The 16,772-nt window shown below is 64.2% G+C and overlaps 5 protein-coding genes across 5 annotated transcripts in view; 3 read left to right on the forward strand and 2 right to left on the reverse strand.

Annotated features, from left to right (window-relative positions):
- EMIHUDRAFT_456944 (hypothetical protein) overlaps nucleotides 1-1,121 on the forward strand; it is a gene marked incomplete at both ends in the record, with an annotated part of 2,357 nt that extends 1,236 nt beyond the window's left edge. The window contains 5 exons of the mRNA XM_005781093.1: nucleotides 106-265; nucleotides 338-465; nucleotides 616-738; nucleotides 822-923; nucleotides 996-1,121. Coding sequence (XP_005781150.1) covers nucleotides 106-265; nucleotides 338-465; nucleotides 616-738; nucleotides 822-923; nucleotides 996-1,121 — 639 coding nt within the window. The remainder of the gene's footprint in view (nucleotides 1-105; nucleotides 266-337; nucleotides 466-615; nucleotides 739-821; nucleotides 924-995) is intronic.
- Nucleotides 1,122-1,419: 298 nt separating this feature from the next.
- EMIHUDRAFT_234702 (hypothetical protein) lies at nucleotides 1,420-1,938 on the forward strand (the record flags this gene model as incomplete). Its single annotated transcript, XM_005781094.1, has 3 exons — nucleotides 1,420-1,506; nucleotides 1,641-1,735; nucleotides 1,926-1,938. 3 exons carry the CDS (start codon nucleotides 1,420-1,422, stop codon nucleotides 1,936-1,938), a joined length of 195 nt encoding a protein of 64 aa, XP_005781151.1.
- Nucleotides 1,939-7,021: 5,083 nt separating this feature from the next.
- On the reverse strand, nucleotides 7,022-10,421 carry EMIHUDRAFT_114115 (hypothetical protein; the record flags this gene model as incomplete). Its single annotated transcript, XM_005781095.1, has 4 exons — nucleotides 7,022-7,186; nucleotides 7,257-8,663; nucleotides 8,852-9,215; nucleotides 9,781-10,421. 4 exons carry the CDS (start codon nucleotides 10,419-10,421, stop codon nucleotides 7,022-7,024), a joined length of 2,577 nt encoding a protein of 858 aa, XP_005781152.1.
- A 100-nt stretch (nucleotides 10,422-10,521) lies between these two features.
- Nucleotides 10,522-11,653, reverse strand: EMIHUDRAFT_366161 (hypothetical protein). The gene is given in 4 exon segments (XM_005781096.1): nucleotides 10,522-10,667; nucleotides 10,798-10,805; nucleotides 10,823-10,974; nucleotides 11,260-11,653. The coding sequence occupies 2 exon segments, from the start codon at nucleotides 11,318-11,320 to the stop codon at nucleotides 10,832-10,834; spliced, it is 204 nt and encodes a 67-aa protein (XP_005781153.1). The 5' UTR covers nucleotides 11,321-11,653; the 3' UTR covers nucleotides 10,522-10,667; nucleotides 10,798-10,805; nucleotides 10,823-10,831.
- A 2,953-nt stretch (nucleotides 11,654-14,606) lies between these two features.
- Nucleotides 14,607-15,359, forward strand: EMIHUDRAFT_366163 (hypothetical protein; the record flags this gene model as incomplete). The annotated part of the gene is made up of 1 exon (XM_005781097.1): nucleotides 14,607-15,359. A coding segment is annotated over one exon (700 nt), but the record flags the coding sequence as incomplete, so codon positions are not given.
- Nucleotides 15,360-16,772: the final 1,413 nt, after the last annotated feature.

The following is a 16,772-nucleotide window of genomic DNA, read 5'->3' on the forward strand; positions in this document are numbered from 1 at the left end:
CTCTGGCGTGCGTGGCGCGCTGCCGTCGGAAGAGACAGAGGCTCTCCTTGTGGAGCTGGGAGCCTCGAAAAGAGATACGTCGGCACCAGAGACTCCTGCTTTTAGGCTCTCCTTGATGAGCTGGGAGCGCACGCACGCGCCGCCGCCGCCGCCGACCCGCTGCTTGGCGAGTCGCTCGAGCCGATGCTCTTTGAGCTCCGCTTCTGGTCGGCGGCGCTGCGCGCGCACGCAGAGCACGCCGCGTGCTTGCGCGCGCTCGAGGGGGGTGGGCTCGCTGGTACCGCACCTCCAGAGTACCGAACCCGGTGTGGGTTCACTCCCGAGGGTGGTGCGGTAGGTGGGCCCGCCGCGGCCGACGTCGGCGCGGCGGCGCGTTCGCTCGACGCGGCGACGCGGGAGGCGCTGACCAGCGTCGTGATGCAGTACGAGGGCGAGACGATGGGCCGGCTGCCGAGCGTCGCCGAGGTCGAATTCATTATTCACTCACATTTCTGTCTCCACTCGTACTTGAACCACAATACAGCCGCCGCGCGTCGGCGAGGCATAATTCATTCTCAATTCCGAGTCTACTTCCTATGGTTCTAACAATCCTCACTGCCGGACCGCGTCGCCGAGGTCGACGCCGCGATGGCCGGGCAGCGCGCCGGCGCGGGCGTGCTGGCGGTGCATTTGCAGGACGAGGAGAGCGGCGCGGCGCACCGCTCCGCGGCCGCGCTGCGGCGGCTGCGGCGCCAGCTGGTGGCCGCCGCTCGCGCTGACGCTGCGCCGCTCGCTGCGCCGCTCGGTCTGGTGAGAGGGCGGGTTTGGGTGTTGTGTGGTAGGTTCCTCCGCTCGTGCGCAACGTCCACCACGTGCTCCTCGAGGCGGGCCGCAAGACGGGCGACCAGGACCTGCTCCACCTCTCGCTCTATGTCGCCGACTTGGTCGCCGGCGGGCGGTGCTGGCTCTACCAAGCGAGGGCGGGGCGGTGAGTGGGCAGTAATTGCCACTGATAGGTCGCCGACGCGCGGTACGGCCTCTACTCTAACTTCGACGCACCGGGGCTGCAGCACCTGCTCTCGCAGTTCCGCGCCTCGGCCCTGGAGCTGCTGTCGGCCGGCGACGGCGTCGAGACGGCGTGAGCACGCCGGGTGGGGAGGGGTCTGGAGGAAGGAGGGGGGGGGGGGGGGGGGCATATTGGCAACAACTGGGGCCGGTTTGCGTCCCACGTGCTTGGCCCGGCGCGCGGGCCCGGCGAAGGGGGAAGAGGAGAAGAGGGGGAGCGGTGGGGAGGGCAGGGGGGGGCGCATTATAGTTCTATTCTTCTTTTTACCTTGGAGCACTTGGAGCCTGTTTCCAATTTCTTTTTTCCTCGTACCCCCCCAAGAGACGGACATCGGTCATCGCCGACGGCGCCGTCGCGAGCAGGTTGAGAGGCCAATGTCCGCGGAGACAGTGCCCGTAGAGCTGCCGACGACGCCGCAGGGGAATAGCGACGCCCTGCTGCCGACAACGTCGCAGGGCAAGGTTGACGCCCTGCTGTCGCAGGCCGCCTGGCTGACGGCACAGGAGTCCATCCTCTTTGAAGCGGACGAGGCATGACGCCTTGCCTGCCGCCGTCGCCGCCGCCACCCTCCCACGCTGCCTCCACCACCCTTCAGGACGATATTGAGGACGATTGCGTGCCGGCGGGCGCCGGCGAGATCCACGTCGGGTGCAGCGTGCGACTGCGGGCGCCGGGCCTCGAGGGCGACGGGTGCGCGACACTTCGGACAGACCTCCCTCCCAACCGCTGTCTCCGACCGCCGCTTGCACATCTCTGCCAGCGCTGCCGTGGCCGCCCTCGGCACGTCCACGATTCGCCCTGCCGACACGTTTGTGAGACCCCCTGCCGACACGTCCACGACACGCGTGACCGCGATGCAGGTACGTCGCGACGGTCACAGGCTGGAGCAGTAGGAGCTGGGCAGAGGCGTGGGGTGGGGAGGAGGAGAGTCAGCCGCCGCGGAGCTGTTCACACGCGTAGGCCGGAGCAGCAAGGGGTGGGTGTGGCTCTACCACGATGGCCGGATGTACAAGGAGCTGTTCACACGCGTAGGCCGGAGCAGCAAGGGGTGGGTGTGGCTCTACCACGATGGCCGGATGTACAAGCTGTTCACACGCGTAGGCCGGAGCAGCAAGGGGTGGGTGTGGCTCTACCACGATGGCCGGATGTACAAGGCGTCTTCTTCTAGCCTTTGATTAGGGCTCTAGGGCCCGGCTAGAAGAATAGAGAAGCGACTGTTAGGTTAGGACACAAGAGCGCCAGAAACTGGATGCATGTGTTTGGTATTCAAGTACGGCTCGGTCGGACTCGGCTGGGCTCTCACTGTTCCCGGATCCCTTGTATCCACGCGATGTTGCGAGCACGTGGCGTGTTACCGTAGTATTGACACCCTGGCGTGGGGATGTCTATGGCGTAGGTGCAATAGCAGAGAACTGCTCCGGCAGGAACTAACAGTTAATCGCTGAGTATTCGTTAGGTGCAGGAGCGGTACTGCAGGCTGCTCCACACGGCGACGGAGGTGACGCTCGCGACGGCCAAGGCGTCCACGACATGTCCGCCGCATGTCGGCGACACGTCCACGACACGTCCACGAACACGCCCACGACACGCCCACGACACGTCCGCGACACGTCCACGACATGTCCACACGACACACGCCCACGACACACGCCCACGACAACGCCCACGACACGTCCATGACACGTCCACGACATGTCCGAAGGCGGCAAGGGCGGCGGAGGCGGCAAGGGCGGCGGAGGCGGCCGCGGCGGCCGAGGCGGCGGCGCAAAAGAGGGCGGTGTCTAAGGCGGAGGCGCTGGCGACGGAGGCGGCGAAGGCGGAGGCGGCGGCGGCGGCGAAGATTGCGGCGGCCGAGGCGCTCGCGGCGCAGGAGGAGTTTGATGCGACCGCGCCGGTGCTTCCGGACACGCCGCGGCGCGGCGGCCGTGTGCGAGTGCATTAAGAATGAAGAATCGCTGATGAAGGTTCGTGGTTTGAGAATTCGTAGGCGCGGCTGCCGCGTGCGAGTGGTTGCAGAACCCTAGACGCGGATGATAGGCGAGACCCCTGTGTTCCGACGGAGCGCTCGAGAGGGCGCTCCTTCGGCTGTATGTCGCTGTTGCGTATTCGGCTGTTGCTTGCGTCTCCTTCGTAGCCCTCGTAGTACAGATCCCTGTACTCCTTCATTCATAGCCGTTGTAGTACAGACGTCAGACCCTGTCTTCCGCTCAGCCACCTCTATCGGCTGTATTCGGCTATGCGCTTCGCTCATAGCCCTTGTAGACAGACCCGCTATTCTAGCGAGGAGACACGTGCTCGGCTGTACTCGGCTGTGCGCCGCTGTACTCGCTGCACCTGTCGCCCCGAGCGATGCTGCGAGTACACGGCACGATGTCCTACCGCCCCTAACCCTGACCTTGGTGTGACCACGACGTAGGAAGTGTCTAGGAGGTGTCTAGGAGGTGTCTACTGACCTTGTGTGACCACGACGTAGGAAGTGTCTAGGAGGTGTCTAGGAGGTGTCACTGACCTTGTGTGACCACGACGTAGGAAGTGTCTAGGAGGTGTCTAGGAGGTGTCTACTGACCTTGTGTGACCACGACGTAGGAAGTGTCTAGGAGGTGTCTAGGAGGTGTCTACTGACCTTGGTGTGACCACGACGTAGGTTGGAGACGACGGGCGCTGGTCCGGTCGCGTGGGTGTCGTGACCGGTCACGCGCAATTCCTGTTGGGTCACTAGTTATTATTTCTGATAGTAGCGAACGATTGTGGCAGGCATTGCCAAGTCTTCGCTGCTTGATGAATTATTAATAGTAACGAGTACTAACAATGACCGCTGCCTGTCAGGCGCAAGCAAGGCGTCCGCGTGGGTCGTCGTCGGAGAGCACCTCCTAGACACTATGAAGACGTTTCCTAGACACTTCGTAGACACTTCCTAGACATGGACATTCTCCTAGCTACTTGACGACAGCTCCTAGTTTGGCGCTCGCGGTAGGGACACACCTGCATGAGCCTTCCGCGAACCTTCCTGCAGGCGAGCGTATCTATCGCGTCAAGCTCAAGCACGCACACGTCATCGCCACGCCGCTCGCGCCGCAGGCAAGTCTCGCCTCATCTCGGCCGATCTCGGCCATCTTGTCTCATCCTGTCTCCTCTCGGCTCCTCTCGGCTCCTCTCGGCTCCTCTCGGCTCCTCTCGGCTCCTCTCGGCTCCTCTCGGCTCCTCTCGGCTCCTCTCGGCTCCCCTCGGCTCCCCTCGGCTCCTCTCGGCTCCTCTCGGCTCCTCTCGGCTCCTCTCGGCTCCTCTCGGCTCCTCTCGGCTCCTCTCGGCTCCTCTCGGCTCCTCTCGGCTCCTCTCGGCTCCTCTCGGCTCCTCTCGGCTCCTCTCGGCTCCTGTCGGCGCTTCTCGGCGCTTCTCGGCTCCTCTCCTCTCCTCTCCTCTCGTTTGAGCTCGGCTGAGCTCGGCTATACCGAGTGGCTTTATCGATATCGCGGCCGTCAGCGCCACTCCCCGCTTCGCAGGGCCTGGCGGCGGCGGCGCCGCTGACGCGATTCTCGCAGGCGGAGGCGGTAGTCGCAGCGGCGTATAGGCAGCCGTAGGCAGCAGTTCATTAACACGATCGGGGGCACCCCCCTCCACGCCCCACGGTGGGAGTAGAGCATGCCGAGGCAGCGCAGCCGCTGAAGAGCTTGGCGAGCGCGTTCTGCTCCTCGGTGCGCATGTCTCCGTTGGCGGGGTAGGGGTGCTGGTGCTGGTGCGATGAGCCGACCCGAAGTAGCAGCGTCCGTAGTAGCAGCGTCCGTAGTAGCCACGTCTCCTGTCGCTAGTCGCGTGGGCGAGGAGGGGGGTGCCGATCGTGTGGACGAATGGCTGACCGGACGAGTCCGTAGTAGCGACAGGAGACGCGGCCTGAGTGCACACTGACAGAGACAGGGACATGAGGCGTCACATGCACTCAGGCCGCGTGACAGAGACAGAGACAGAGACAGGCCGAGTGGACAGAGACAGGGACGGGAGGCGTCACATGCACAAACACGTAGTTGGCTCTCGCAGGAGTCGCGAGGATCCCCCCCCCCCCCTGCCCTGCCCGCCCCGCCTTCTTTTTTGCCCCACCACGTGTGGAGAAGGTTACCTTCCCTTACCTCGTCGCAGGTCGTTGTGGACGAGATCGCCTCCCCCGACGACGCTCTCTCGGTGGAGGCAGCAGCCGCACGGCAGTCGGGGCGGCGTATGAGCCGCTCGCGGTCCTTTTGGGAGACGGAGGGAGCTGGCGACAGCAGCGCCACGGCCTGAAGGCCGCCGCGCTGTCGGTGGCACCGCGCTGCTCGCGCCCCCTGGCATGTGGACAGCCACCGCGGTCTAGGCTCACGCGCGCGAAGACGTCGCGGCTGCGCGTTGGGGGAGGGGGGAAGCTAGGGGGGAAGGGGGTGGTGTTTGTGTGTGAGAGGGGGGGGGGGGTATGACCGCATCGCATGCCGAGCAATCACAACCACAAATAAACCACAATGAACAAAAAGTGAGCGTGAGTGAGCGAGTGAGTATTCTTGTGCGAAACCACGACGCCACAACAAGACGAGCTGCGGGCGGCAATCGCTGCGAGCCCCGGAGCGGCCAAGGAGAAGGACGAGGAGAAAATGCGGCCGCTGCGCTACGGCAGCACTAGCAGGCACACGGGCACCGGTACGTAACAGGTGCAGGTACGTAGTCGTCACTTTCCTGCCTCACAAGGGCGGGGCTGTCCCGGAAAGTGAGAGACGCCGGGCAGCGTGACGCACAACTTTACCCTCCCATACGTGTTGGGCTCCTCCTTCGCTGTCCCATCTCCTCATATCCTTCCCACCTAGGCGGGGCGGGGGCCGGGGGGGCGGCGGGCGCGGGGTGCGGGGTGCGGTGCGGTGCGTGCAGTCGTGTGTTTGGCGTCCTGTTGTGTGTGCCTAGCTTCGCTTGTTGTTAACATCGAAGTCTAGCTCAAAGAATTTACGAAAACGTCGCACGACACTGGGCACGGGACCTGAGCAATGATATGACTGGGTGGCAAATGATAGCAGTGGGCGTCAGAAGACTCGTCCTTGCTCGAGGAGAGCTCGATAGACTCGAGGGGCCAGGATATGCAGCGAGGAGGGCGGAGCTGCGCCGAAAGGCGCAAGAAGCCGCGAGAACAAGGGAACGGCAGGCGGCGGCGGCGGCGCAGAACGAAGCAGAGGAGAGCGACGCGACAGAAGAAGAAGCGACAAGGGAGAGAACGACGAGGGTGGGACGACCGCGATGTGGCATGAAGGCCGCAGCGAGAATCTGCGAAAGACTGCGAAGAGAGATAGGAAGTGGCGGACGCCCAAGGGTGGGCGACGGCTAGCGCACCACACCCCTCCTCCTTAAAATCCCTGTGTGGTGGCGGCGTGCCGTCCTCCCATCCCTCCCTTGGGTTGTCCGTTTTCTTTCTTTCTTTGGGCACTGGACTGGCGCGCACTGGCACTAACACAGGTACACTACGGGAGTCGCCTAAGCGACCTGCGAGGGCCAAAAGAATTTTACAACCTTACTCCCTCGCACGACACTGGGCAAAAGAACCAGCCGAATTTTACAACAAAGCGAGGGGCAGTGAGGCCTCTCCGGCTCGCCTCCATCCGGCTCATGCGGGGTTACACCCGCACGGGCGAGTGGCCCGAGCCCATCCTACCTAGCCCTGCACCGCAGCGCGGCCGCTCGCGTAGGAGCCCCAGATGAGTGGTCAGATGAATAGATAGTGCCAGATAACGAGGGATCGGGAGGCGAGCACAAATTAGGACGCCCAGCCTTGCCCTCGTGCCGCCGAGTGCGTATCCTATGCGAGAGAGATCCCCTGTGCCCTGTGCCCAGCCCTCTCCGCGCCGCGATGCGCCCCCCCCCCCCCCCCCCCACACACACACAGCTCCCGAGTCGACACAACGGACGTCAGCGTATCACTCGTACAGCAGCAGGAGCAGCAGCAGCAGCAGCAGCTTCCGCCACTGACCATGTTTACACTTCCGCAAAGTTACACCGACCTGGCCGCACAAGCAGCCGGTGCTCTCGAGGTTTGTCGGCTGTCCCTCGACGGCGAGCCGGCAGGGCCCTCCTCTTGCTGGCCGGGTCCTCTTGCCCGGCCGGGTCCTCCTCTTGCTTGACTCCCCCCTCGACGAAAACCTATACACACGACCACAGGAAATCCGAGGTTGTGAAGCGTGGAGTCGAGAGGAATCGGAGAATCTTGCACCTGATATCGCGAGGTGGCAGCCAGCGCGTTTATCCCCCTGGCGCTGAACTGCGCATCAAGGGTGATGTCTTGCAGCTGGGGGGCAGCTCCCGTCTGCTCAAGGGCCGTGGCCAGCACCCTGAGCCCTTCATCGCCAATCCGATTGCGGTGAAGCACGAGCTCCTCGAGTCGCGGCAGTGCCCCCTCCTTGCCGAGGGCGGCGGCCAACGCCTTGCAGCCCTCGTCGCCAATCTGGTTGCTGTGGAGATAGAGCGTCTTGAGCCGCGGCGCTGCCCCACTCGCGAGAACCTCAGCCAGCTGCGCCGCCTCGGCGTCGCCCCAGCCGAGGCGGGAGTAGGTAAGCCGGGTCGCCTTGCCAAACTGCTCCTTGAAGGCGGCCTCGTACAGCTGCTTCACGAGCGGCTTGTCGTCCTTGCCGTTCGTGAAGCTCTTCGTCTCCAGCTCCTCCGCGAACGCAGACGGCAGCAGCGGAGGGCGCCGGCCGCCGCCCTGGGTGCAGTCCTCGATCAGCTCAAAGCGGAAAGCGTACTCCTTGTCGTCGCACATGCGTCCGAGGTCGAGCGACTTTCTGAAGTCCTTGGTGAGGCTTGCCATCGCGCTCTCGGTAAAGCACCAGCCGCGGTCATAGTACTCGCTCACGTTGGCGCCCTCTGGCTGGTCCTCCTTCTTGTAGCCCTCCGGAAACGTAGTCAGCCGCAGCACGGTCGTTTCCTGGTGGGAGTAGAACATGCCGAGGCAGCCCAGCCCCTGCTTGAAGAGTGCATTCTCCTCATCGGTACGCATGACGCCACTCTCGGGATCGGGGTGCTGGTGCAGCGAGCCGAAGTCCCAAAAGACGCCGAGCCGCGTGAAGCGGGGGCCGAGCCGGGTGAGGGCCTTGAGCGCCTTTGCGACGCGGCGCAGGTTCTCGCCAATCGGGTCGGGGTGGTTCTTGGTCAGCCACGGGCATGAGAGCTGGAGAATGGGCAGCCCGTTTGAGCATGCCTCGACGAGGTCGCCGAGGGAGAGGAAGGCCTCTTTGGGCAGCGCCTGGCGGTGAGTGAGGACGCCGCCCGCCTCGGCGTGGCTGATGATCCACCGCGCGTCGAGGAGTGAGACGGCGCCGCTGGCGAGGACCGGCTCCAGGTCGCCGCCGCCGAACTTGCGCCACTGCTTCAGCAAGTTCTCCAGCTCCCTTTCATCCACGCTAGGAATGCCGAGGGCAGCGGCGGCGCAAACCAGCCGCGTTTGCCGCAAAGCGAATACGATTAATGCGGCCTTAACGCTGCTGGAAGAGCGAGATACTATGGAGTGCCTCATCAGCACCATCATTGAGAACTTGCCGCAGGGCGTCTCCGTCTCACGATGAACCAACGAGAGCGTCTCGCAAAGGTGCCGCGTCTCACGATGACCAACGAGCGTGCTCGCCTTCTTCAAAAAGAATTCTTAAGAGACAAGCCTCTCTCACAGCACACTGGCACGACAAGGGCGCGGACTGGCGCGGACTGGCACACACACCGGCTCACCACCGGAGCCGCCTAAGCGACTCCGTTAAGAACGGCAATGCACTCCGCACCGTGCACAATGCCGCTCTCCCCGCACGCTAGCTCGTTCACCGTCTGCCACGCCACGGCGGTGTGGAGGACGACAGACAAGCGCTGCATCTGCAGCCCGTGCCAGTTCTTGGTGGTCCATGTGACCTCGTCCAGGTGCTGAGCGTGCGAAAGTTTGTTGCTCAGCTGGTTCGCCGCCTCCCTCAGGGTGCTGCGAACCTCCTTTCCAAAGCCTCCGAAAGCCTCAAAATCAAACAAACGTAGATCGCAATCCTGCTCCCGCGCAAAGCGGTAATCGCCATCCAGCTCCTTGAGCTTTCCCTTGGGGGCATCCTCCTCCTCCCCGTCCTCCCCCTCCTCCTCGGCCTCCTCCTCCTCCCCCGCCACCGCCGCTGCCGTCGCTCCCACGGAGACCACTTGCCGCGCCCTTATTTGACCAACTTGAGCAGCCCGGTCTCCGTGTTGCCAAAACGTACATAGGCCCCCTTCCAGCCGAGCTCTCCGTCGCCGGCCGCGTCCTTGCCCTGGCTCGCAAGCGAGCTCGTGAGCTTCAAATCGGCAACAAGGCGCCTGTGTTCCCTGCCGATGTTTGCCGCCGCCACGTCAGGTTGTTTTGTATTACTGTAACTGAGGTGTGCAGTCGGCTCCATCTCGATGATCGTGCCCCACGCCGAGCGGAGGCATTTGATCAAACGTTTGAGTAGGAATTTGCGTCTTGTAGCATGCTTTGACCGAGGGTTAACCATCGCGGCGTCGCCAAGGACGTCGTGTAGCTGGCCGCTGGGTGCCCTCTTGCCTGCCTCCACCGCCTGGCAGGCGACATCAAGGGGGAGCCCAAGGCGGCGCTGAACGGTGACGCGCATCGCCCAGGACTCCATCTTCATATCATCACGCATGGGGATGGCGTTGAGGAAGGCGCCGGCCCCTGGTTGGCTGACGGCGACAAAACGGATCGCCTCTCGCCAGCATTTGTGGTTATTGCGTCTTCCGACCTTGTTGCGCCTTTGGAGGGCGCCTTGCGGCCGCCACTGCGAAGCGCCTCGTTGGTAAGCTCCTTGGCAAGGTCGAGCCAGTTAGAGTGGTGCACGCCAGAGGTGTACCGCCGCTGCGCTTGGTGCAGGCACTCGTGGGTGGACGAGAACTGGGCCAGGGGAAGCAGCTCCGCAGCCGGCGTCAGCCCGTGCGGAAAGAAGCGGAACCTCGGCTCCGCCTTCGCCTCGTTGGTCGCAGTGCCCGGGCTCATTACCTCCCGGCACACGACCTGCGTCCGCCAGCTCCGCTGGCACTTGTCGGTGAGGTCGTGGCTGCTGACGAGCTGCGTGTGCGCCTCTCGCAGCTCGTCGAAACACTCTCCGGGCGCGGTCGAGATGTCGAGATCGGCGAAGGGCCTGTGTAGCTCGCGGATCGGCCGCGTGACGAGAGCCCACGTACCAACCCACGCCGCGCCGCGAATGTCCTCGGCGCCAGTCAAGCCCATGCCGCCCATATTGACTGGCAGACGCGCCTGCTTGAGCGCCCGCACCCACCGGTCATCATCGCGCCCGACTCGCCCGCCGCCGACAAGCTCGTACAGGCTGTCTGCAATCAGCCTGTCGTGCTCCTTTGCCGCCGCCAGGGTGACGCTGGGAGGCATCGTGCGGAGGAAGATCTAGGGTACGATACTTGACCCCCCCCCTTGGCGCCTCGTGTTTTTCGTGCCAAACCAGCGCGATCTCGGCGGGGCGTCAGCGCCTCTCGGAGGGGCATCATGCGCTCCCGGGGCCGCCCGACGGGGCAGGCCTCTTGCTGATGGACCCAGCCGAGGTGCCCAACCAGTTGGAGTCGCGCCGACGCGCTGCGGCGACCACCAGCCAGCTTTTCAGCGCGGTCGAGGACGGTGCGCCGAAAGAGTAGACAGTCTCCGGTCCATCCGGAATTTTGTCGTTTTAGTTAGCACTGCTGCTGCAGACAGGGCCCGCGTGACCCCTTGCCCTTCCCGGATCCAGCTCGCTGAGGCGTGGCGTCACCCCGCTGACCGCCCACAGGTGGCTGACGAAGCGCCACTCATCGCTGCTTTCGCGCGCCTGCTCCACAGAGGGCTCCTGCGGCTCTCCCTCGTCGCGTGACCGCCGCCGACAGCATCTGCTCGGTCGTGCCCGCCAGCGCGGAGCTGCGCCACGTCGAATTGTTCGGCGGCTCGACCGCCGGCGCGCCCATCCTCGCCTCCTGCGCGCCTCACACCCAGTATTTTCCTCGCGCGCGGCCGACAAAGTAGGCACACGACCACCTCCCTCCCACTCACCCCCCCCCACGATGCACAGCCCGTCCACTCTCGCCGGCAAGGCGCACGGAACGCCCAATTTGGGCTGGAAATGCCGCCGCCACGGGTTGGTGGTGCCCTCGGCAGCGGGGCAGCGCCACGCCGCGCAAACTTGCGCGACAAACTTGCGACCTCTGTCCCTCGTATTCACCCCAGATTTTGCCCTATCCAGGCTCACCCGGTACCGCGAGCGACGAGCCGCGCCAAGTTTGCTCCATTTCCGACAAGTTCATCCTGCCCGAACGCCGATCTTCGGCCGCCTGGAGGCCCAGGACGGGGCTCGGGACCGGCCAGGTGTGGATTCTCCACGGCGCTGCGGTGTATCTGCGCGCCCATGGCGCGTTCAGGGGTGTGCCTGAGGCGTGTAGACTGCGGGGCGCCGCGATAGCGCGGCGCCGACGATTGTGTCGCGCACTGTCACACCCACGACACGGTCACAGTGTGTGTGCAGTGCGTCCACTCCGGCGACCGTGACGCCGTCGGCGCTCGCCTATACCGGCTAGTGTGGAGCTTTCAGTGTGGTTGCGTGTTGTACTAGTGATGCTGCACTAGGCGGCCCGTTTTTAGCAAAAACCAGATACCACATCGCGTGTGGTCGTCGAAAAACCGCATCTTCGCCCGTCTGGGACCTCTTCGTACGGCTCCAAAAACCGCTCCTTAACGACGGCTACGCGGCCCGGCGGTCGATCTGCGCCTTCTCAGCGGTGGAGGGGATGTGGGCGGTATGTGCGTACCGCGTGGTGTTGCGACGGTTTGACGAGTGCGACTCCCAGCGTCGACTTTTCGACCCCACGGAGCCTCTGCTGCTCCCGGGGGGGGGGTCTGCAGACCACCCGGCCGAACTTCAGAGTCGCGGTGCTCCTCAAATACCGCTCAAACGCCCACGATGTTGTGGAGGGGACATATGCTGATGATCCTGGCCCGATTGGTTCGCTCAGAAAGCTTCTGGGCGGTCGTTAAGGTTCGCTCCCCGCACACCGGCCCGGAAGTATCGTACCCTAGAAAGAAGGTGAGCGTGGTATTCATGCAGAAACGGATCAGCACCTGTGAGAGCTGCTGCGCCGTCCGGACCTTCTTGGAGTCGCGCAGGGCGAGAATGCCCGGAAGCGGCTCCAAGGCCTTGCGGACCCGCTTGACCAGTTTGTCGCGGCACCACACAAAACCGCCAAGGAAGGCGCCGAGGACGCGGATGCCCGGAAGCGTGCCGCCCTCGTAGGAGCCGTGGGGCGGGGCGTCCGGCGTGCCCTTGACGTCCACCCGATGGCGCACCGAATCGAGCGAGCGAGGGTCCGGCGCCCAAATGCACCGCTTAGACGGGTTGCTCTCAACGCCGCAGCATCGCTGCGCAATGACGTCGCCTTCGAGCATCGCGCAAATCAGGGTGGACGGATGCCGGACCTGCATCTCCAACAGGGTCCAGTGGTATCCAATCGCGAAGAGGAAGGGCCCGAGGGGATCGCCCTGCGCGCAGCCCTCTGCCGAATCGAAGATGTCGCCCGAGCCGTCCCGCGCCTCGTCGTTGAACAAGAAGAGGCGGCGAAGGGAGGGATGGGAGGACGGCACGCCGCCACCACACAGGGATTTTAAGGAGAGGTGTGTGGTGCGCTATCCGTCGCCCGCCCTAGGGAGTCTGCCTCTTCCTATCTCTCTTCGCAGTCTCTCGCCGATTCTCGCTGCAACCTTCATGCCACCTCGCGGTCGTCCCACCCTCGTCGTTCTCTCCCTTGTCACTCCTCCTCTGTCGCGTCGTTCTCTTCTGCCTCGTCCTGCGACGCCGCCGCCTGCCGGTCCCTTGTTCTCGCGGCTTCTTTCGCCTTTCGGCGCAACTCCGTCCTCCTCGCGGCGTATCCTGGCCCGTGCCCAGTGTTGTGCGAGGGAGTTTTCTTGTAAAATTCTTCTGAAAAACGGCGTTTTGGCCGCGGGGCATCTCCGGGGTACATCTTGGACTGGATGCTGAAGATTGCCTCGCTTCTGCTCGTCGCTCTGTCGACGTCTGCCCTGCCGGTGCGTCGCTCCGCCCAGCCGCACTTACTCACATGCAGGCTTGAACTTACACGCACCACACGATCGCGCAGGCAGAAATCGTCGACGACATCAATCCAGCCGCTCGCGGCCTCGCCTTTGCGCCCAAGCCACATCCTCCCGTGCCCGACGTGGTCGACGACCCCGCCTGGCTGATCGCCACCTCTGGCTTCTGCTCGAACCTCAACGTCGTGATGAAGGAGCGCGACGTCGAGGCGAGCGAGACGGAGGGCGACACCGCGGCCCACTTCATGGCCGACATCGCCTTCAACTACTACCCGCAGACGGCGGTCAAGTTCACCGATTTCCCTCACCACCTCGCGAAGACAATCGAGGGCGATGCGGCAGAGGCGGACGCGCTGGTCTCAAGCGCATGGGACCACAAAAACATCGCGCTCCTCGAGCCGACGTCGACGTGCAGCGCCGACGAGCAGGGCGATCAGGCTTGGGGCATCTCCGTCTTCAAGGTGGAGGAGCACCGGCACTGCACGGACGGCGAGACGGCGTGGGAGGGACATCCTTGCGTCCACTACTCCGGCTACGTCTCGGCGGCTACGTCCAACTTTGTCAACGTGAATGAGGGCCGGTTCGTCTGCCAGCTGTTCGTCGACTCGATCCTGTCGAGGACTGGGGACTCGTGCTGGTGCCGATACAAGCGAGGATGTCTGTGCTGGTGAGGATTTATGCACACGTGACGAGTGGGGAGGGTGTCTGTGGTGGGCTGTAGTCCTACTACGTGGTTACAACCACGCACCCCTCGCACCGCCTCGCGCCGCCCGCCGCCGCGCCGAGCCGCCGCCCGAACAGTCAGGCTCGGACTGGACACCGGCGCGGTATGGGTGGACGCTAGACAGGAGATGACGGCACGCTGGAGCGACACACAGACACATAAACACACAAGACACACAGCCTACTTGAGGGGCTAAGACGCCAGCCTTCGCAAACGGCCAAAGGATATCACCTCAAAACCTCGAGCTTCGCGTCGCAAGGCCCAACCAATTACTGCGGCAGTACTTGGTCTGCGCGCCAACGGCTGGTGACGCTGTGTTGCCCGCCTTGAGCTAGTCCTTCCCCGGTCGCCTAGCCTCTGCGCTGTCTGGCGAACGCCTGCCAAGTCATGAGGCGGGTTCAGAGCTTTCGTGGGTCATCAGTCAAAATATCTCAATATCCGACCGGGGGATTCTCCCCAAGCCTTGCTCAGCTGATCCAGCATGGGTCGTAGGCCAGGCCTGGGCAAAGAAACCAGTACCTCATCAGGCTTCCCTGAGCGTCACAGCTCGGTGATCGCGCCGGCCGGACACCACTGTGACGGCCGTTCCGGGCGTTTGAACGCGACCTTCGGGGGCAAAGACATGGGCTCTATGGCTCAGACTGGACTCCGCTTGGTCCCTTCTGATGCCCTAGGCCACACCTGGGCCTTACCTGGGGTCCTAGGGGCCGGGCAGGGTTTGCCCCAGCTGGCCCGACGAAGCTTAAATTCTTTTTCCTGGTGTTGTGTATGTCCGACGTCAGAGCTCTTGACGTCAGTCCTGGCGCCACGGCGGCCAGGGCGATCAACAGGTCATTTTGGAACTCGGCCGTCGTCAAGAGGCAGGTCGCCGCCTTTGACCGTGAATGTGAGTGCACTCGCGCTCTTCACGCCGACTACGCCCAGCGGCTGGACCGCGTGCTCATTCTCGACGGCACGGGCTTCCGATGGGAGGGCCTCGGCAACTCGGGCACTCGCTGGATGGGCCTACTGCGCTTTGGCTTCGCCACAGGCCGCGCAACCTACCTGCAGCTGTCTCGCGAAGACGACGCGACGCCACGGCTCGACATCGGCGACTACTTTGTCGGCCACGGAGGCGTCGACTGGTCGTGGCGCTCGCAGGCTCGCGCTGTGCGCGCCCGCATGGCTGGTCGTGGCGTGCGCAGGCCGCTGGTGGTCGAGTACGGCTGCGCGCGCCGTTCGCCGCCCGGCTGCGCCCTCGCACGCCTCCGCCTCAGCAACGGAAGCCGGCTGCTGCTCGCGGAACCTACCGGCGTGTTGGAGTGGCTGCGGAGCGAGAGCACCCCCCGGTGGGTGCGGATCGTGCTGCAGCAGCAGGACTCGCTCGAGTTCTCCTACTCCAAGCCAGAGGCGCTTCGCCCCACCGGCGCCCTCCCGCTCGTGGCTTGCCCGGCACAGCACGCGCCTCGCTTTCGGGTGCAGCTCTGAGATGCCGCGAGCAAGCCACGTGCCATTCATTCCAGCACCCGTAGTACTTTGACGGGCCGGGGTCAGCCGCGAAGAGTTTCGGCAGATCACCTCGTCGACCGCGCCGCGCGCGATCCTTGAGTGACCACTGTGCGTTGAGATTGACTCGACGCGCGGCTCGTCCTCAACTTTAATGAGTGAATGGATGGATTAGACGCGCGAGCTCGTCCTCAATTAATTAATGAATGGATGGATTAGACGCGCGAGCTCGTCCTCAATTAATTAATGAATGGATGGATTAGACGCGCGAGCTCGTCCTCAATTTTAATGAGTGAATGGATGGATTAGACGCGCGAGCTCGTCCTCAAGTGCGAGACCTACGCCCTCATGCAGCCGCGGCCCAAACTGTTGGACCTGTGCCACGCGTCGACCTGTGCACAGCGTCTACCCATTCAAGCTGTGAGCAGGCCCAGGCTGATGGCGGCGCTGCTGCCGACGCTTGCGCGGCTGGAGCCGTACACGCGGGCCGTCGGCGTGCACCTGCTCTGTGAACGGCGTCTCTTCACGGCTGAAGCTGTGAATAGGTACACGCGGATCGTCGGCGTGCACTTGCGCACCGGCTATGCCGACTGGTCGTACCGCAAGACGACGACTCGTACTTTGGGCCTGTTCACAGCTTGAAGAGGTAGACGCTGTGAATAGGTCGTACCGCAACGACGACTCGTACTTTGGGCCTGTTCACAGCTTGAAGAGGTAGACGCTGTGAATAGGTCGTACCGCAACGACGACTCGTACTTTGGGCTTGCGCGACGCAGCGCGAAGGAAGGCGGAGGCCCCGGAGGAGGCGGAGGAGGCGGAGGAGGCGGAGGAGGCGGAGGCGGCGGAGGAGGCGGAGGAGGCCACGGAGGCGGAGGCGGCGGAGGAGGCGGAGGAGGCGGGGGAGGCGGGGGAGGCGGGGGAGGAAGAGGTGGTGGTGGCGGCGATGGGAGTAGGGGGTTGGTGGGCGGGGGGCAGAGCTGGCGTGCGCACTGGCGGCAGCTAAGCGACTACTTCAAGGACTGCCGCACCGGGCGAGCGGGACGGGCCACACGTCCTTGGATGGCGAGGGTTGCTCTTTGTTTCTTCCTAGGACTGCCGCACCGGGCAGGATGGGCCACCAGTCATTGGGTGGTGAGGGTTGCTCTTTGTTTCGTCATAGGACTGCCGCACCGGGCAGGATGGTCCGTGCTTCAACTGGGAGGCGCCTCACTTGGGTCGACAAGAACTACGGCGCAGCCCCCACCGCCCCACGAATCGCCACTCACACCAGCAGCTGCCGACCCGTATAGGTCGCTCCCGCGGGCGGGCACCCGTTCCTTTCTACCCATCTCCTGGAGTGAGGCGCGCGTTTTTCTTTAGTTAGGTCGGCCCCCCACGCGCGACGACGCCCTCCGCTGCGCCGTGTCCTCTCGCAGCCTCCCGCGCGGTTGGGTGCGCAGCGATATCTC

The sequence above is a fragment of the Emiliania huxleyi genome (assembly GCF_000372725.1).
Source record: "Emiliania huxleyi CCMP1516 chromosome Unknown EMIHUscaffold_207, whole genome shotgun sequence".
Lineage (NCBI taxonomy): Eukaryota > Haptophyta > Isochrysidales > Noelaerhabdaceae > Emiliania > Emiliania huxleyi.

Coding starts and splice junctions, on each gene's coding strand:
- EMIHUDRAFT_366161 (XM_005781096.1), bottom strand. CDS start 11,320: ATGAACTTGTCGGAAATGGAGCAAACTTGGCGCGGCTCGTCGCTCGCG. Junction 10,975..11,259: donor GCTCGCGGTACCGGGTGAGC/CTGGATAGGGCA, acceptor GGATGGGCGCGC/CGGCGGTCGAGCCGCCGAAC.